The sequence below is a fragment of the Cnephaeus nilssonii genome, assembly GCF_951640355.1.
Source record: "Cnephaeus nilssonii genome assembly, chromosome: 19".
NCBI lineage: Eukaryota > Metazoa > Chordata > Mammalia > Chiroptera > Vespertilionidae > Cnephaeus > Cnephaeus nilssonii.
The window spans coordinates 11,849,501-11,869,299 of record NC_137090.1 but is presented as its reverse complement, the minus strand read 5'-3'; the positions used below and the strand labels follow the sequence as shown (position 1 = coordinate 11,869,299).

Here is a 19,799-nt window from a genome sequence, read left to right as displayed (position 1 = left end):
GTAAGGCGAAGGACTGCTGCTGAGAGCCCTTGCTGACAATGGCAGGAGAGGAGGAGGGAAAAGGTCCTGAGAACAAGGGGGAAGCTGTTGGCCCTCCCAGGTCCGAGGGCAGTGGCCAGGGCCCTAAAGGGACAAACTCTGAAGGTAGCCGGCAGGCCGGGGCCGGGACCCTCTGTTCTTGAGGGCGCTCCATACTCAGGACTGGGCGGGAAGCAGAGTGAGGAGGGCTTCTGGGATGGGCCCTGGGGATACCAGAGCAGCGGCACCTGCTTTGGCCTGGCAGCAGGGGAGGAAGTGCTGGGTCAGGACTCTCAGGAACCGAACTGGCTCTCCGGCAGGCCTCACGGGAGGCAATTGAAAGTCTCTGGGCCTCTTGACCCCTCCGAAAAAGAGCTGAATTAGATGGGTTTTTGCATCCCTTCTGGTTCTTGGGTTGATTCTGAGCTGTCGCCATTCTGGAATGAGACCTCCACCTCGTGGCTGCCAAAGTATCAGCCAAGACTTTTAGGAGAAGAAGGCCTAAGGGTGACGGCTTCCCACGCCCAGAGGAAAAACACAGAGGCTCGGCTTAGAGAGATAGAGATATATTTCTTCTGTTGCATATATCAGACTTCACACTGAGCTTCAGGCACAATGCTGCTCCAGGTTCTGCTGAGAGCCCCGGCAGAGAATTCTTCCCACGCTGCTCGCGAGGGCTCGCCCCTCAGGCAGGAGCCCAGGCCCTGCTTGCAGTTCTGGGTGCCTGGGAGACTGCACTGGTCTCAGTAGGCCCTGGTGTCGCCTTTCCCATCAAGGAGCAGGGCATGCTGGGAAGCCCTAGAGCCAGCCCCAGCCCTCACTCCGGTCCCCTGGCCACGAGAGGAGAGGCTGTCCCACTCGAGTCCAGCTCTGCAGTTCTCCCCCAAATCACCTGTTCTCAGGTCCTCAGAGCCTGGCATGGCACTTACAGAGCCTCAGCCATGAGCACCAAGGCCCAGGCTGGGGGAGGCCCTGGAGAGGGAGCCAGGCCCCACCTCCAGAGCAACAGCAGATGGGCTCATCAGGCCCTGCTCCCCAGAGCCATGGCCCACTTCCTGGGGCTCCTCTGAGCCCTATTGCACATCTTTTGTTTCCAGTTCCTCCCCCACCACCCATTTTCCTTTAAAAAAAAAAAACTAGCGGGGAAGGTTTAGAAGCGTGGGGCATGGAAACTGGAGCCCTTCTCCCCACATTCCTGCCACCCGCTGGTCCCCAGCAGAGCCATCAGCAGTAGTGAGGACTACGCCCACCTTCCTTGCCGTCTGTGCGGGTTCTTGATGGCTGTCACGGGTGTGTTGCCTGGGCCTCCGGTCTTTGTGTGTGTGGGGACAGCCCTCCGTTGTCCGTAAGGTGCAATTCCCCGGGTGTTCTGGAGGTGCTGGCGGGGCCCTGCTACCTGAGTCGCCCGTCTGCTTTGACAGGCCCCAGCTCCGATTTGGGGTCGGGGAACAGAGAGCTCCAGCTGGTCAGTCTGCAGAGCTCCAGGGAGGGGCAGGCGGAGGGGCCCGTGGCACACAGTCCAGCCACAGACCAGAAGCCGCTCAGTTCCCCATCTGTCCAGGCCTCGAGCGCCGGGCCTGTGAGCAAGGCGTGCCGCCGGGCGGCCTCCTCCGCGGGCTCTGGCTGCGGCAGGCTCAGGATGCCGCTCAGGCCCTGGAAACTCTGCTCCATGTACTCGTTGTGGGGGGGCCCGGCATGCAGCCAGCTGGCTTCATCTGGGGGTGCAAGAGCATGCAGTCAGCACGCCTGGCCCCACTGATTCCATGAAGGCCAGACCCGGGAAGTCTGGTCTGGGCACCCCAGTTCTGTCCCCAAGTCTACTACTGAGTCACACACACCTTTGCTGAGTGACCTGGGCTAATCCACAGAACTTTCTGTGCCCGTAAAACCATTCGTTTATCAAATCAAGACAGTCATTGCTGAATTCCCAGCTTGAGGATTAAGTAAAACAGTAGGTTTGAAGCCCAACAGGAAATAAGGTAACTTTCCCGCCCCTTCTCAACCATCTCCAGTGGTTCCCAGAGCCATCGGAAGCCTCATGCCCAGGCCCTCCAGCTGTGGGGCCCTGCTTCGCCAGCCTTCTCTCCTGCCACCCCCTGCATCCCACTCCCCTCCACTCCGCTTCCCCCAAAGCCGGACACCTGCCAGCTTTGTTCCCTCAGCTCAGAACCCCTTCGGTCCATAAAACCCAGCTGCTCAGGCTCAGCTCCGGGACCTGCCTGCTGTGAAGCTGCCACCATTCCTCCCTCAGCCTGTCAGGCTGAGTCCTGGGAAAGTAGGGGTGCGGCTGCCTGCTCTGGATCTGCCACAGCCCCCCACTACTCCATCCTCCTCTGGGTTACCCCCAGTCTGATCCATCTTCTCTGTGATAGGATGTGGCCAGAGGACGGAAACATCTACCCACCTATTTGTACCTGACACATTTACCCACAGACTCATCCTGAATGCCTCCCAGGGACTAGTTACTTGGGAGACATAGACCCCCCAACCCCCCGCCCCCCGGGAACCTGCATCCTATACCCGCGTTCAGGGTCCGCTCCCTTAGCCTCAGCCAAGTGGGTGGAGAGCTATGGGACCCTGCCCACCGGGCACAGATTTGCTGTCCCAAGAATGTGGCACCTGGGGACCAAGAGGCCCTGGTCAGTCTTCCTGAGAGGCCATGTGTCATGTGTCGGGAATCGAGGCTAACAGAAGACAGGACGAGGGACAAGAGGGCCCAGAGAGTCCGAGAAAGTACCTCTGACATCCCGTGAGATCTGAGACATTTCCTGGGGCCTGGGGGCACAGCCTGCATTCTTCCAGTAACTCCCCCTTCTTCAGGTGAGCTAGTTTGAGTGGATTGTGTTCCAGGCACCCAGGAGCTCTCCGATAGTCACATTAGCTCCTACTTTACACGTAGTAAGGCTGAGGCTCAGGACATAGATTGCCAAGGCCAGTGGTCGGCAAACTCATTAGTCAACAAAGCCAAATATCAACAGGACAACAATTGAAATTTCTTTGGAGAGCCAAGTTTTTTAAACTTAAACTTCTTCTAACGCCACTTCTTCAACATAGACTCGCCCAGGCCGTGGTATTTTGTGGAAGAGCCACACTCAAGGGGCCAAAGAGCCGCAGTTTGCCCACCACGGGCCAAGGCTAAAAAGCCCAATTAAAGTGTCAGAGCTGTCCCAAAGCCAAGTCTACCTGACTCCACAGCTCCCCTTTCATACCACAGCAGAGCCCCAGGATGCTAAGGGGCAGACCATCAAGTTCCCAGCCTTCCCCCTTCCCTTCTCTAGCTAAGGGGGAGGGGGGTTAGCTCTGATGATCAGCTTCCTGGGGTCATCTCCCTGGCCTCTGGGAACTAGATCCTTACCTTTCCTGAGAGGTAGTTTGCGGTTGAAGGTCAAGGGCAGCACGAGGAAGCGGGTCTCCCCTAGGGGTTCCCAAAACTGAAGCAGTCGAACCGTCCAGGCCCCTGGCCGCAGGGGCCGGCTCAGTGGGGGCTTGTACTGAGTGACCTCGGTCTCTGCGTCCACCACGAGGTCGTAAGACGTGGCCACCACGTAGGTGGGGTCGATCCACACCACGGTGGCTGTGAGGTTGGGGCCCCGGGCCCAGCGCTGCATGGCCACAGGCTCATCCAATGGTCCCAGCAACCCCCCAAAGTTCCGGAAAAGACGCTCTTTGGGGTCCCACTCGGTGCCAACCTGTAAGGAGGGAGGCAGCTGGGCAGGAGCCTGGGGAAGAGTCCTCTCTACTCTGATGCTGCCTCTAACTCACTGTGGGACCTCGAGCTGGTCACTGTCTCCTGCTGGGTCCCAGTTTCCCCATCTGCAAAGTGAGGGTCTTGGACTACAATTCTTTCTAGGCTCGCCTTCCGACCTGCTCTGCAGCGGCGGGGCAGGAAGGCAGATAAGGTTCAAGGTCCTGCCCAGAGACCACCCCACAGGAAGCCAAGGCCTCTGAGGAAGAGAATGAGAGACCGTGAAAAGCCTAAGCGGCGGCCTGAATGGGGTGTCCCAGCCCCTCTAGAAGAAAGCCCTGGCCGTTTAGAAGATGAGGTTGCCTTACAGCGGAACTAGTCCCCTCTCTGATCACTGCGCGTCCTCTGCACCCCAGGGGCGCTGCTCCTCCACGTGTGCATGCAGGGGGGGCCAGGCATGTGCACGAGGCCTCGCCAAGGCTGCCGTCACTGGGTAAGAAGGGCCCGTGAACCCAGTCCTTGCCCCTCCCTTAGTGTCTCCCTCTCTTCCCTCTACCCTGAGTCTTGCTGGGGGTCAGATGTCCCACCTCCAAACTCTGGAGCCGGCTGGCCTGGTCACTGCGGCCCAACAGCTTCAGCGACCCCTGGGGCATCAGCCACATCTCAAGCGTCTCTGCCGGCCCCTCGACTGAGGACTGCACCTCCTGCGTCACCAGGTAGCCCTGGAAATGGTCGTCATAGAAATACAGGTGCACGCTGGACGGCAAGCCCCTGGGCTCAAACCTAAGAAGGTTCCAGCGGGGAGAAAGGGAGATGCCATCAGCATATCCAACGTGGTCTGGAGTCCCAGGGAGGGGGCTCTGGGGAGTCCCATTCCCAGGTACTTCCTTTGCCCCAAATCTCACACCCAAGCACCTCTGTGCCTGTGTTTTCGTTGCATTCCCCCTGCCTGAGACTGGGGGCTCCCTGGGAGCCGGGGCTCTCTTTCTGATTGGCTTCCCCCTAAGTCACCACACCTTGAGGGCCCCTGCAATATGTCAGAAGAAGGTCTCACCTGCAGAGAGGGGTGGCCGGCGCAGGCGCAGTAGTGACGGCATGGCGTAGGCTGAGGCGGACAAAGGCGGTGTAAGCGGTGAGCATGACATCACTGAGCCCACTGGGGCCATCGGCCACGTCATAGACGTTCTCCCAGTAGGCCTTGAGGGCTGGCGTGCCGGGCGGGTAGCTGCCATACAGGTGGAAGTCCAGAATTTCCAGGACCTCCTGGTTCACAGTGGACTCAAACTTCCGGGCGAAGAAGGTGGGCCTAGAGACTTGCTGGAGAGGGAGAGCAAGCATGGTAAGGGGTCTGGAGGTCCCAGGGGCCCCTCCCAGCACCCCAGACTGGCCACAGTCATCCCTGAGCCCCGAGAGCAGCTCCAGCGGCAGGCCCTAGCTCCTCTGACTGGCCCACCCTGAGTCCTTCCTGACCTGGCGGAAGGCCGGGGCGAGGCCCTAGCAAGGGGCAGCGACTGGGGCCGTGGGAGCACCTGCAGCCGTAGGAAGTCCTGCGGCTTGAAGTCGTTGGGGGAGCAGCCGCACCAGTCCACGATGTGCTTGTACTGGCACTTGCAGCCCAGCTTGCGGTTCCAGTTGGTGACCCGCAGGTTGTTGTCCACGAGGCTCTCGCAGGCCGGGCTGTTCTCCAGCACCGTGTGGAAGAAGGACTGCAGGTGGCAGGGCAGGGCAGGGCGGGCGGTGAGCCACGGGCACCCCACCATGCTCCCTCCCTGGCCTGGGTCAGGGCCGGGCCACCCACCTCGGCCGGGAGCAGCGTGTAGGTGTAGAACTGGCGCAGCTGGGCCACAAGCGGGTCGTCCGTGTACACCACGTACTCCACGAAACTGCGCGTCAGCACGAACCAGTCGGAGCCGCCGTCCACCACGATGCCCGCCGGGATCTGCCGTTCGCCCAGGCGCCACATGTGCGAGTCACATTCATGGAAGAGCCGGTCCAGGCCCTGTTTCTTGATGAACCTGTGGGCCGCAGACCAGCCCAGGCTGGGGGTTGTGTAGGGTGGGGTCCCATCCGCCTAAGAACCAGCACTCCTCCATCCGTGATTGGTTTGCTGGGTGTCCATATCCCCTTGTGGGAGGGACTGTGTTGAGACCCCAGGGCCAGGGCCCCCTCCCCCAGCCCGTCACCTGGAGTTGTCCCTGCCATGTGACTTGAGGAAATTCTTGTCCCGGTTCTTGGACAGGAAAGCCACCAGCTCCTCGTTGGTCCTGGAGAGGGAATGGGGTGTGGGCAGTTGCTCAGTCACTGGCCCAGAGCGGACTCCCTCCAGCCCTCATCACTTTCACCTCTTGGCCTCCAGGACATGTGCCCTACCCCAGGGTGATGGGTACCTGAGGCCCCCGAGAAAGACCACCCCATCCTTCCTGTACCCCTTGCTGTCTGACCCAGCACCCCTCGTACACACCTCTGGCTCCTCCTCTTCCCCATCTCTTGTCACTCTCAATCCTCACATCATCATTCACCAACCCCTCCCCTAAAACATGGCTGGGGCCAAGAGAGGAGGAATCTGGGCTGGGGAGAGGAAGGGGTCTGCCAGGACCCTCCCACCCCAGTGCCCACATGGGCCCCCTCCCATCAGGAGGTTCGGAGCACCCCCCCTCCCCCACCTGGTCGGGTAGTCGGTGGCACTGAGGTTGATGAAGAAGTCCCAGGCCCAGCCAGGCACCTCCAGCAGGTCCTGCATGCTCCGCAGATACATCCTCAGCAGGCTGGCCCCGCCCCAGATGGTGACCATGCGCCAGGGCGTCACGCGAATATTATCATACTGCCGGGCCAGCTCCACCACCTCCCGGTGCAGGTAGTTGGAGCGCTAAGGGTGGGGGGAAGATTCTTAGCAGCTGTAGGTGGGCCCTCGGCATTACGACCTCCACACCCACCCCGCCCCAACCCGGGACAGAGTACCACTGGCAAGGAATGGCGAGCACATGTCACCTGGCGCTGGCCGCTCCCTATTCGAGGCCTGTTCCCCTAACTCGGGCCCCCTGAGCAGCTCAGAAACCCTGTGTCTGTGACCGTCCTGGTTTCCGCTCTGCTCACCCAGAACCCCGGGGTCTCCCCACCGTACCTTGTCCACGTGGATATAAAAGAAGTGCTGCTCGTGGTAGACGGCCTTGAGGAGACGCTTCAGCTGGCGGATGGCGCGGCCGTGAACCACCAGCATGTAGGCAATTCGGACCGGGGGGCCCTCCGCGGGCTGCTGGGCCCGGGCCTCCTCCCACTGGATGCCGGGGTTCATCTTCCCTGAGCAGAGAGCAGGGCATCAGTGAGGCCCTGCCCGCCACAGGGTGGAGGCCTGATGGGAAGAGGGAGCCGCCTGCCTCCCAAGGAAGAATCCCGGACCTGGAGCCCAGCGCTCCGGGGCCAGGCCCCCCTCTGCCACCTGGTGTGCTCGTCACCAGCTGGGCAAGGAGATGCGCCCCTCTGAGCTGGCTCCTCTGAGAAGCGGGGGTGGGGTCCCTGCCACGTCACCTCCCGGGGCTGCCACCTCTCCACCCAGGCCTGTCCCTTACCAGCCAGTTGGCAGTGCCGGGGCACAGCCTTGGGCATGAGGCTCCCGGCCTGGTGCTGGCACACCACGTTGGCGATCTCTTGCTGGCATTGCTTGGAGCTGGCCCGGGCCAGTGCGGACAGCGCGTCCTTGCCCAAAATCTCGCACTTTGGGGTGAAGCCATTGTCTGTGGGCTGGGGGGCGCCCTCCACACTCCCTGTGTCTCCATGTGGGGGGAAGCCGGCTGCCCCGGCCAGCGCCTCCCCGGCGGCTGCCCCACTCAGGTTCTGGCGGCCGGGGGCCTCTGGGGGTGGGGCGGGAGGGACCCTCCGGCTAGCTCTGTGCCGGCTGGTAACTGCCCGCACCACTTTGGCCACGGGCACACCTGGGCTCTCGGCACGGCCCCGCCAGCGCCCATGCCTTCTGCCGGCGCTGCCCCGCCGCCCCGCCGAGCTGTCTGTGTCCTTGGAGCCCTCGCCGGGGTCCAGGGGCCGTGGCTTCCTCTGTCTTCCTTTCTGTGAAAGACAGGCAGGCACAGGTCACTGGGACAGTCACTCCGCTCTGCTCCCTCAGCTCCCTGCTGGCCTCAGGCCGCCGAGCCCCTGCTTCCCTTTACCGAGAGGAGTCCTGTGCACCGAGGACTCCGCACAGCTGCGAGTCCCCGAGCCGCTGGCTGAGAAGCGCCGGCCTCCCTCCAGCACCATTGCACCCACACCCACCACCACACAGACCACGGGCCTCGTGGCTCCTTTGTGCTTTGTACTCAGTGCCGCTTTCCTTTTCGGCAGATGTGAACAGGAATGTCCCCACGCCACAGGGAAGGGTGCGGGGGGGACCCTGCAGAGGCCATGCGTGTCCGCTCCCGCCCCGCTTAGCTGGGAAGAGACGGAAGGAAAGCGTTCCTCTGCCTGCAGCACGTCCACGCGGCTGCGCCATGGAGGCCACGGCAGGGAGCAGGGGCCTTGCCTGGTGGAGAGGACGGAGGTGAAACCCGAGACCCCACACCGGTTGGGTTCTCTCGGAAGCAGAGACCAAGACAGAGTCAGTGCGAGATTTGCTGTGGGAGCAGCACCTGAGGACGATGGGGAGCAGGCAAGGCCTCCAGGCTGACGCCTGTGCAAGGAGGGAGGGACTGCATGGAGGGAGCCCCGGCTGGCTCATGGGAACCCCAGTGCAAAGACAGCCTTAGATGGGGGCCTGGTACCACGGCCACATTCAGCACGGGCTGGGGCTGCCTGGGAGGTGCGTGGCTGGGGCTGGGAGGCCAAGGCAGAGCATGGAGACCCCGCAGCTGGAGGCGGGCAACTAGACGCTGCTACAGCAGGTTCTCCCTCCGGGAGGGAAATCCGAGTGGCGGGCCTTGGTGGCTGCTACACCCGCTTCCTGGCCTCTGCTGCCTCTTCTCAAAGGTGGCCCGGTCCCCCTCTCCCCGGCTCGCCCTGTCCCCCCCTCTTGACCCCGCTTCCCTGCCTGACCAAATCCCATCCACCTCTCCTCAAGCGAAGCCGTCCCATTTGAGTCAGACGTTCCTCTAGCAGACGGAGCTGTTGGGGGGACTGTCATGTCAGCCCCATCTCCCAGCACCCGGGGGAGTCACTGGCACAAGGGCCACCTGGGTGGTGTCTGGTGGATGAGACACGGCACAGGAGAAGCAAGAGGGACAGTGTGACCACTCCGAGCCCCAGGGCTCCCCGCCTGCCTCGGCCACTCCCCGTCACCCACCTTCTGAGCACATTCCCTCAGCTGTGAGATACAGGAGGGACCGTGTCCAATGAGACGGACACAAGATAATGCAGCTAGAAAGAGCTGTCTCGTTAGCTGTCCCCACTTTCTCTCGCCATTCTCTGTCGACCCGCTCCATGGGTCTCCCCCTCTACAGACCTCCTCCCCTGCACCCCACAAGCTCCTCAGGCCCTTCTGGCCTGGCCTTTCAGGAGCAGGACCCCCGGCACCCAGCCTCTTCTAGGAGCACCCCCTCACCTGGCTGCCAGGATGCCCTCCCCGTGTTTCCCCGGCCTCGTGACCACCCATCAGCCCTCTTGGCCGAGCCTTCCTTCTCTCCCAGGGCTTCCCTGGGCCTTCCTTGTCCTGCTCTACAGGGACCGCCTTCCGTCTCAACTCCACCGTCTCTCCCTCTGGCCTGGACTGCTCCCTTGAACCTTCAGGCTTTTAACTGCCCACCCTCTTGACATCTCCCATGGGAGCTTGCCAGCCCTGTCAACCCCACACGTCCAGAAGCAGACTCCGGTCTTCCTCCCTAGCCACTCCTGTTTCACCGGCTCAGCGAACGGCGACTCCATCCTTCAAGTTGCTCAGGCCAAAACCTCTTAGGAGTCAGCTTTGACTCATTTCCCTCACACCCCACAGCCAATCAATCATCAGTAAGCCCTGTGGGGGTTAGCTTCAGGAAGGGAACTACAGCCTGGCCAGTGTGGCTCAACTGGCTGGAGCATCATCCCATGCACTGAAGGGTCTCGGATTCGATTCCCGTTGAGGGCACATACCTAGGTTGCAGGTTCAATCCCCGATCAGAGCACATATGGCAGACAACCGATTGATGTCTCTCTCTCATCCTCCCTCCCTCCCTCCCTCCCTCCCTCCCTCCCTCCCTCCCTCCCTCCCTCCCTCCCTCTGTTCCTAAAATCTGTAAAAGCATAGCTTTTGGTGAGGATTAAAAACACATACACACACACACACACAAACTTAAATAAATAAAGAAGGTAACTACATCCGGAATCAGATCACTTCTCACTGCCTCCATCACTGCCACTCCTGCCTGTCCAGTGCCTGGAACGCTCCCTGCCCGCCTTGCCCCCACAGCTCATTCTTGCCTCCTTCAATTCTTGGCTCAGGTGGTGTCTTCTCAGTATGGCCCACGGTAACACCGTACCTAAAACTCCAGCCCGCCCTCATCCTCCGCTTTATTTTTCCCTTAGCACTTGCTGCCTTCTCTGGTCCTACCTACCACGTATTTATATTGTTACTAGAGGCCCGATACACGAAATTCGTGCAAGAGTAGGCCTTCGCAGCCCCCTCACAGCCGCCACAGCTGCCTCGATCCCTCGCAGCCGACACGGCTGCTTCATCCGGAAGGTCGTCCGGACAGTCGTTCTATTGTTCGGCCGTTCGGTCAATTTGCATATTACGCTTTTATTATTATAGACTAGTAGCCCATTTGCAGGAAGAATCCTGCAAGTGGCCGCTGCCGCCGCCATTGCAGCCGCCGCACCTACACCTGCGCGCAGCTGCTGCCCGCCCTGCTCCGCCCCACCCGGGCTTTCCCTCTGGCAGCCACCTTGCTTTCCGCTTTTCCTCCCTCTTCCTTCTAAGTTGTCTTCAGTCTTCACTCCTCCCTCCCTCAGTGTATGCAAATTAACCTCCATCTTTGTTGGGTAATTTGCATACTTGGCCTGATTGGCTGGTGGGCATGGCTTTGGCTGGTGGGTGTGGCTTGGGCGTAGCAAAGGTGCGGTCAATTTGCATATTACTATTTTATTAGGTAGGATTCTGTGCCCCTCCCCTTCCAAGAATGCAAGCTTCCTGAAGACAGGGCTTGTTCTGTTCGCTGATGCATCCTGAGAGCCCAGAATGTCGCAACGGTGCACACTCAGCAAATATTTGTCGAATGAATGAGTGAAATGAAGGAATGCAAAGCTCCTGGCATAGGCTAGAACTTGGTAATCATTATTACTGGAAGGGGAGGAGAACCTAGTCCAGTGTGATGTCAGGAGAGGGCCCCAGGCCTGCAGACCCTGTGGACTCGGCTGTGTTGGTTTTTCTCTGCCCCTCACCTCCCTAGAACCTTCTTCCTCTTCCCTGTGGGAGCATGGAGCACGGCACCTCACACGTCAGGCTGGCGGCCACCTCAGGGCCAGAGCCCCATCCCTCCACCCGAGCACCCACGCCCTTTATGCCCCGCACCCAGCCAGCCTGCTCATCTCTTGAGAGGCGCCCAGTGAGAGCCGGGAGTGTTTATTCCCATCTGAGAAGAGGCATCTGCAAGAGGGAGGGCAGGGTGGGGAGGAGGCACAGACCCCGTCCTGTGCCCACGCAGGAGGACACCTTGAAGTGGGCAGTCCCCAGGAAAGGTGAGTGCAGCTCCACTGAGCTGAGTGTCAACCTGGCGATGTCTGATCTGGCCACACGATGGACAAAGATCCCCTCCAGCTTCGGTGGGCAGCGATGGCAGGGGAGCTGTGGGCTCTCAGGGTGGGAGTCAGTCTCAGCAAGTCAGAAAGCTGGTCAGGAGGGCAGGGTCCAGGGCACAGGGCCAGGCCAGCTGCGGTGGGAGATAGGATGTGGGAGGAGATGGGCATGCTGGTGCCCTGCACTGCAGCAGGGAGCTGGCTGACGCGGAGAAGGACAATCCCCGAGGAGGCTGGGGGGCCAGGAGGCAGCAGTGAGGAACGGGGGGGGGGGGGGGGGGGGGGGGGGGAGAAGAGGGTCCTTGGTGGACAGCCAGCCCCCAGCCCTGCCCCCTTCCAGGCATGTGCAGATGGTAGCTGCAGGGCTGCTGGAGGAGCTGTCTCAAATAGTCCTTGAGGTCCGAGTCCCTGAGGTCAGGGTCCCCTCTGATCCCTGAGGGTGGGGACTGTCCCTCTGACCTGGGTGCCTTCTGGCCTCCAAGGCCCCCCTCCTCCCCACTGCGGAGGCATTTGAAGTCCTCTCTCACCTCCGGGCTCTGCAACCCCCCGGGATCCTCTGAGCCGGGGAGACAGAGCGCAGAACCGCTCACCCCACACCCCACCTCCCTGGGCTTCTCAGGCTGCGTTTAAAATCAGTGGCGAGGCAGTGTTTGTGAAAGCTTCGATACACTGGCTCTCTGGATGTTAATGATCATCCTGGTCTCCACGCCAGCCCCCTCCACAGATGGGCATCCTAAGTGCACATCGGATCCCATCGCTGCGCAACCCCCCTGGGCTTGCCCACTGCACTCACACTAAAACCCTCAGCCCTCCCTGTGGTCTCTAGGATGCGTCCTGGACTAACTCCTGAGCCTTCTTCCAGGGAACATACCACACCCTCCTTTCATTCCTCGAAGGCAGCTGAGCCCATTCAACTCAGGGCCTTCTGCCCAAACTCTGCCCCCCTCTGCCCCAGGCTGACCAGCTCCTTCCGCTCACAAGCTACCTCCTCAGAAGCCTTCCCAGACCAAGGGATCTAAACCAGCCCCCTTGTTATTCTAATGAGTTTCCTTTCCCCTGGGGGGCTCTCCCTGCAGACCATGAGGGCTGTGACCCTGTCTATTTTGTTTATTTCTGTATTCCCAGCATTAGCATAGTGCTTGGTACCAAGTAGGACTTAATAAATATTTGTTGAATGAATGAATGAATGAATGAATGAATGAGTCCCTACCCTGATGTGCCATGCTGGGATAACAACGAGTTATTTACTGATGGCTTAGCAGATGCCAGGAACTCCTGCAAATACTTCACGGGCATCATTTTCATGTAATCTTTACAGTCACCCAACCGGAGAGGTGCTATTCTGATCCCCATCGTGAGGGGAGACACTGATGGGGGCACAGAGAGGTTAGGTGACTTGTCAGTGGTCACCCGCTACTTAGCAGCAGCGCTGGAACAGGACACGGGACGGCCAAGTGGGGCAGTCCAACTTCAGTGCCCACCTTCCTAAGCTCTAGGTTATGCTGCCTGGTAACCCCGAGAACTGGTGAGGTGGCTGCTGAGGGGGCCGAGCACTGATGGCTACGTGGACTACACAGTCTTTCAATCATCGAGGACATCTTCCATTCCAGCACAGGATCTCCTTATCAGCTTCTGCCAGGAAGAGGTGGGAAGGGGGGATCCCAACCACGCCACTGCCCAGGTCCCCACCCCAGGGCAGCAGGGACTTCGAGCCTGCACACTCTCAGGCTGGCCAGAGCCGCTCAGGGTTGTTTTTTTTTTTTTTTTTTAAGAAAGCACACACCACCACCTCTTTCCCTGTCACTCTCCGCTCAGGGTTATGCGGCTGCTCGGGGCCATTCGTTTCTGAGAAGCCTCAGAGGTTTCGCTGTGCCCCTCCCCCCCAGGGGCCGCTGGCCCCTGCTCACCTCCTCCAGGGTCAGAGGCCTCCTGCCTGCCTTGGCCTTAGGATGTCTCCTCTGCCCAAAGAGCCTTCTTACACTGAGCCCCAAACATCCTCTTCCTCCTACTTATTGGGCCACACAGAATAAACTCACTCCCTTCAGGTGCCCCGAGCCAGCCTCCCACACCCCCATCTCAGCTCCTTTAGGAGTGACGGTCTCCCGTGACTATGTCCCATCTCCCCTCACCATCCCAGCTCTTGGTTCTCCCAAAAAAGGCAAGGGCAGCTCTTCAACCAGCCCCCACACCAGGCCTCCCCGACGCCCAGATGCACAAAGGGAACGTGGACACCGGGGTTCCTTTGGTCTTCACCCTGCCAGGTGGAGAGGCCCGGGAGGACAGGACGTGGCAAACAGAGCGCCTGCCTTAGAGCCACCCAAACCCAGGGGGCAGGTTGGGCACAGGGGAGCTCTGCCCCCTGGCCCACAGCATAGGGCCGGGATTTGGCCTATCCTCCCCAACCTTCCAGGACAGTCACAGACCCCATTGGACTCCTGACCACATTGGGAAGGACAGACCCGGGCCTCTAGCTGAAACCATGGTCAGCCAAGAATGTCAGAACCTCAGACCCTGGGGCGCAGGGACCAGGGAGTGAGCAGGGTGGGTCTGCCCCGCTCCAGGGCCTGGGGCTCTACTAAGCCAGCTGCCGCCGCCACCACTCCCTTGGAGCCAATTCCCTGAGGTCAACTCACCAGTTCACTTCCCCCCACCCGCCTCTGGCATCTCCTGCCGAAGACCCACCCGTGCAGGTTCCTCAGACCCCTGGAGTCGCTGGGCTAAGAAAGCCACGCCTCGGACACTAGTAGGTCTTTCCCTCGGGGTCACTCCCTGTTCCCTCAGTTGCTGGACTGAGTTCCACCCCCGGCCTCCACTTCCCCACCGGCCGCTGCCCGGCAGGCGCTTCTGGGGGTCCCTCGGCCCCACGCCTCCCCCCGCGGCGCGCACACCAGCCCCCTCCCAACTTCAGAAAGTTTGGCCTGGGGCTCCCCACCCCGGAGCAGGCTCAGGCCTAGCCCCGCCTCCCGGCCCCGCTCCCCGCGCCTGACCTTCATTGCTCCCCGGGCCGGAGACCACCCCACCGAGACCCGCTCCTCCCGCTCCGGCCCCCGGCCCGCCTGCGGCCCGAGCCTCCGGGTCGCGCCCCGCCGCGCGTGCAGCCGCCCAGGCCCGCCTGGGAAGGGGCGCCAGGAGTCGGATGCCCAGCTCCAGACGGCCTCCCGCGTCAGGCACGCCTGCGGCCCGTGCCCCACTTCCCCAGCCCCGGCCGCCCTCAGCCCCGCCAGGACCCCGCGCGCCCCGCGCCCGGCCTGCCCGCCCGGCCCTCAGCGCACCTCGCCCGGCTCGTCCTCCTCCAGGCCGCTGAAGCTCCACACGACCAGGCCCTGCAGCAGCAGGATGGCGAGCGCCGTGGCGATTGCCAGCTTGTAGCGCCGCACCAGCTTCTGCACCCGCGCGCTCGCCACCATCTTCCTGCCCCGGCCGCGGGGCGCGCGCTCAGCCCTGCAACCCGGCCGCGGGCGCGCGCAGGCGCGCGGGTCCCCACGGCTCCCCCCACGCGGGAGGCGGGCAGAGCGCGCTGGGCCTGGGCGGGGCCGGGGGCGGGGCCCGAGGTCTCGAATCGCCGCGCCCCGCGGGCCAGGGGCGGGGCCTGGGCGCGCCGGGCCGCCCGCTGGGCGGTGGTGGGCGTCGGGGCGCGGCGCGGCTCTGGGACTCGGTCCCGGCACCTCCTTCCCTGTCTTTGCTGGTTCCCCAGCTCCCGCGTGGGCTCACCTCCTCTTGGATCGCAAACCCATGGCTCCGCGGTGCGGAGATGTCTGCAGCCCGACCTCTCTTCTGCCCACCGCCCGGTGTTTCGGGGGGTGGAGGGGGGGAACTCAGTACCTTCCTCGGACCCAGGTGCACAGAGAATGCCAGAGCTGCCAGACGCGCCGAGCTGAGAGCTTGTATAGGTGACGCCGGCCCCTGCTTTTGTCACGACCCTGGAGGCAGCACCTACGGGGCAGTCTAACCCCCTTGACTGGCATCAGAGGCCCTCACAAAGCCTCCTTTCTTTCTCCTCGCCCTCTCCTCTAAAGATCCTCCCTCTGGCCTCCACTAGAGCCGTGGTTCTCAAATTCCAGGGTGCGTCCGAATCCCCCGGGGGACTTGATAAAACACTGCTGGGTCGCGCCCCCAGAGTGTCCGCTTTGGAAGGTCGGGAGTGGGGCCCGAGAATTGGAATTTTCAGCAAGTTCCCAGGTGATGGCGATGCTGCTCATCTCTTGGCCAAGTTCTAGCAGCTGTCCCCCGCCGCCTTCCCTCCAGTGGCATCCTCCCCAAGCGCTTCCCCAGCACTGACCACAGCTGCTGGACTTTGGACTTACAGCAATGCTCAATGCATGTTGTGAAAGGGAGAGCCGGTGAGGCCCAACTTCCCGTTTCACCTGCTGACCCTATCGTTTTTCTTTTGGAGAGCCTGGCATGTCCAAGCTCTGCAGCCCCCCTCTGAACCCGGCAGGTGTGTGGAGAGAAGGCATGGGAGAAGAGGGAAATCGGTGCCCACCAAAAGCAAGGGGCATACCCAGCCGGGGGGAGCCAAGCAGCGTGAGAAGGAAGTAGTAAGAAGAGCAAAACCAAGACTGAAGATTTAAAATGAAGACTTTAAGAACCATTACCGAGAGGTCTAGGGAAAAAATGGCTTTAACAAAAAAGTTCGAAAGCAATGATGATGAAGGGGTTTGGGAGTTGCCAGGAGATTAGCTCGCTGAGGGACTTCTAGGCTGTGATGAGTCCAGGAGAGCCAGTTACCCAGGTATGCGATGGGGCACTGAAATAAACCGTCCTTTAACGCCTCCTGCCCCACTGGTATTTGTAATCATTGCCTTCTTCGGTCTTAGTTAAATGGGAGGATTATAAACAATGTTTCAGATGACAGTTTGGCTACTTAAGAGAACCCACCCTGCAAGCGTTTTGGAAAACATCAGTTGACATGCCAGCAATTGATATGTTAATTAAATATCGATCTTTGATCTTCTGTGCTCATTAAATGAGGTCCCCTGGGGACCTCTACATGCCAATACTTCCCCCTCCCCCCCATGAAAATAGCTTTGTTTTCCACAGATTATATAAATAGTATATACTCATGACATAACAGTTAAAACACAGAAAAAAATGTAAGGAAAAAAGTAAGTCACCTGCAATTCCCACCCCCTGAGATAACCATCATTAATATTCTGGGGACCACCCTTTCCCCCATCTCTATGCACATAATTTTGCATGGATGGAGTCACATCATACACATGGTTTTTAAGCATAGAGACTTATTTTTAAGTAGTGTTTCTCTCCCCTCCCTCTCCATGTTAACAGCCTAGCTTGCTTGCTTCCTTAGTAACTTCTTTCCTTCCACCACTCTGTCTAGCAATTCACACACACACACACACACTCAGAGGTTTTATATTTTGAGGGGACAGGTGTTATCATATTTAAAAAGTTGCATCATGCCCAGCTGGCATGGCTCAGTGGTTGAGCATCGACCTATGAATCAGGAGGTCATGGTTAGATTCCCAGTCAGGGCACATGCCCAGGTTGTGGGTTCGATCCCCAGTAGGGGGTGTGCTGTGCAGGAGGCAGCCAATCAATGATTCTCTCTCATCATTGATGTTTCTATCTCTCTCTCCCTCTCCCTCTCTGAAATCAATAAAATTATATTTTTTAAAGTTGAATCATATTAACATACAATACTCTCCACCTTGCTTTCCTCCTTTAACTGTGAGTACATAGTAGAAATCCCGCCATGTTGGGGTGCAGGCCTAATCAGTCCTTTTACCAGTAATGGCTGCGTAAGATTCCACTCCCTTCTTGGAAGGGCCTTCACTCACGTGGTTTCCAGATTGCCGCTACTTCTACCAGGCTACGGTACCGCGTGGTTCTAGCCAGATCCCAATGAGTTGTTGCCTCTATTTCCATGGTGGTTTTCCAGGAATGGTTTTACTGGGAAAAGGGAATTTTTTTTTATTGTAATTCACATTTCCAACAGCCATGTATGAGAGAGAGTATTTCCAAGCATGCCTTTCATCAGCAGGTGTTGTCACTATTTTTAATTTTTGCTCCTCCGCTAGGTGAGAAGTGACCTCCTTGGGTTTTTTTAATTTGCGGGTCTCTGCTGGGGAGTGTCTGTTAATTGGTTTCTTGCCTGGATCTGCTCTTGCCAGAATTGCCTCTTCACCATCTTCATGAATATATCTACTGCTGTTACATTATATGTCTTTCTCTTATCGATTTTAAGAGTTTCTTTTTAATCCTTTTAAATTTTCCCTCAATTTATCACTGCACTTTGATGTAAGCCCTTTCTAAAATTTTTAATTTGAGGGGAAATCAAATGGTGTTCCTCTTGTTTTATGACTTACTGTTTTCTGTTCTGGTCTAGTAGATCTCCTGATCTTGGAATAAGTATATGGTCTTGAGAAATGAGTGTGAACTGTTGGGTTTATTGTCCATGAGTGAATTCATGGACAAGGGAGGGGTAAGCACAAGGGAAGAGACATTTACTACAGCTGGAAGTAACAAAGCTCTCAGCATGCCAGAGGGGTCCCAGAAAAGGGTTGCCTCAGAAGCTCACTAGTCTAGGGGTTTATATTTCCTGCACTTGCCTTCTATTGGCTCTTTCAAAAAACACCAGCCAATCTCCTTTTGCCCTCATCTCCCCACTTTTAGTTCCCGCTCTTGGGTTCAGGGGAAGGGCAGCTCTGTGGCTGACAGGTACATGCTGCCTGTCTTGCTCACATCCTGACCATCAGCTCCTCTCCTCCTTATCTACCATCTTTCCTTCCCGAGGCCCTTACCCTAAACTGCCTGACCCCATCTAATCCTCAGCCCATATATTTTCTCCCACAGTTTTCATTTTACAGCTTTACGTGTAAGCCTTCAGTGCACCTGGAACTTGTTTTTGTGTATGCTATGAAGTAGAGGTGCGGGGGTCTTGACGGAACACGTGTTCCCAGCCACTCTATCGGTCTCCATTTAGACTGAACTGTTTTTCTAAAAACGACTTCGTTATTGAGATATAACGTAAATAGATTGATGTAGGTTCGACCACAGAAAATACTAGGTTCATTGCTCCCCACGGTCTCCTCTCCTCCTCAGGTTCCCCGGTAATTGTCACTGCACTCCCCCTCCCTTTTTATCGTAGAAAATCTTGAAGATGCAAAATGGCTCCTCAGAAAATCAGAACAGGAAAGCATTTTTTTTTTTTTTTTTAGGTTTAAGTGGGCTGCCTTTTGATGCGTCCTTTCTCGTGTGAAGGCATTATCCTTAGCGTCTTAGGCTTAAGAGCTACTTTATGAGACGTGGATGCTGAATGTTTTCAAATGCGTTTTCAGCAGCTGAGTTTACACGTGGCTCAGGACCAGAGGACATGAGGGCCCCTGCAGCGAAGCCCATGCCTGTGCCTCCACGCGTCTCCCCTGGCTCTGTCCTCTCACCTTTATCCGGTTGCTGCTTTTCTGTCCAGTTCTTTGGAGTGGGCTGTCTGCTGGGCCTCGTGCTGCCTTGACCCCTAGACGCCACCTTTGGGACACCCTCTGCCAGCCCACACCCAGCCCAGCTCTGGATCCCTGGGCCTCTGCTGTTTAGGAAGTTAAGTTCCAACATCTATTGAAATGATCACATAGGTTTTTCTAATGTGACCTATTGAGATGATGGGTTATTTTTTTAAAATAATTTTTATATATCAACACATTTTTGAAACCCTTAGAGTACATGTAACTTGGTCATAGATTTTTAAAAAACAAAATTGTAATATAGGTTGAATTGGACTTGCTAGCATTTTTAAAAAAAATATTTTTTATTGATTTCAGAGAGGAAGGGAGAGAGAGAGAGAGAGAGACAGAAACATCAATGATGAGAATCATTGATTGGCCGCCCTCTGCACGCCCCCTACTGGGGATCTAGCCTGCAACCCCGGCATGTGCCCTTGACCAGAATCAAACCCGGGACCCTTTAGTCCACAGGCCAACACTCTATACATGGAGCCAAACCAGCTAAGGTGGACTTGCTAGTATTTTATTCAGGACTTTTATATCAATGTTCATAGTAGAGATCAACCTACATCAGAGGCTGCAAACTGGTGACATGTGACTTGTTTATTTGACCAGCCCAGAATTTGATTTGGATTTCCTGATTAAGGGGTACACACTCTCCAGTTCCTGTAGCTTCCATTTCCCCACTTTATGCCAAATGGACTTCATCCTTTTATAATATTTTCTGGCTCTTGTAGACACTTGTGTTTGCAAATCCTGGTCTATGATTTCCTTAGCTTTTTTTTTTTTTTTTTTTTTTTTTTTTTTTTTTTTTTTAGTAGATTTGAGAATTAGTTATACCATTTTACAACCCAAATTGAGGAGCATTCTTTTTTAATTTTGTGTTTTGAAATAATTTATAAACAATAGATACTGCTGTTCCTTAAACATTAGAAAAGCCTGCCAGCAAA

The 19,799-nt window shown here is 57.9% G+C and overlaps 1 protein-coding gene across 1 annotated transcript; it reads right to left on the bottom strand.

Annotated features, from left to right (window-relative positions):
* Positions 1–557: 557 nt before the first annotated feature.
* On the bottom strand, positions 558–14,872 carry XYLT2 (xylosyltransferase 2). The gene is made up of 11 exons (XM_079797478.1): positions 14,665–14,872; positions 7,270–7,762; positions 6,825–7,000; positions 6,367–6,569; positions 5,887–5,967; positions 5,502–5,718; positions 5,233–5,409; positions 4,758–5,020; positions 4,291–4,486; positions 3,374–3,707; positions 558–1,733 (listed from the first exon to the last, which is right to left on the bottom strand). The coding sequence occupies exons 1-11, from the start codon at positions 14,797–14,799 to the stop codon at positions 1,411–1,413; spliced, it is 2,598 nt and encodes an 865-aa protein (XP_079653604.1). The 5' UTR covers positions 14,800–14,872; the 3' UTR covers positions 558–1,410.
* Between the last annotated feature and the right edge of the window lie 4,927 nt (positions 14,873–19,799).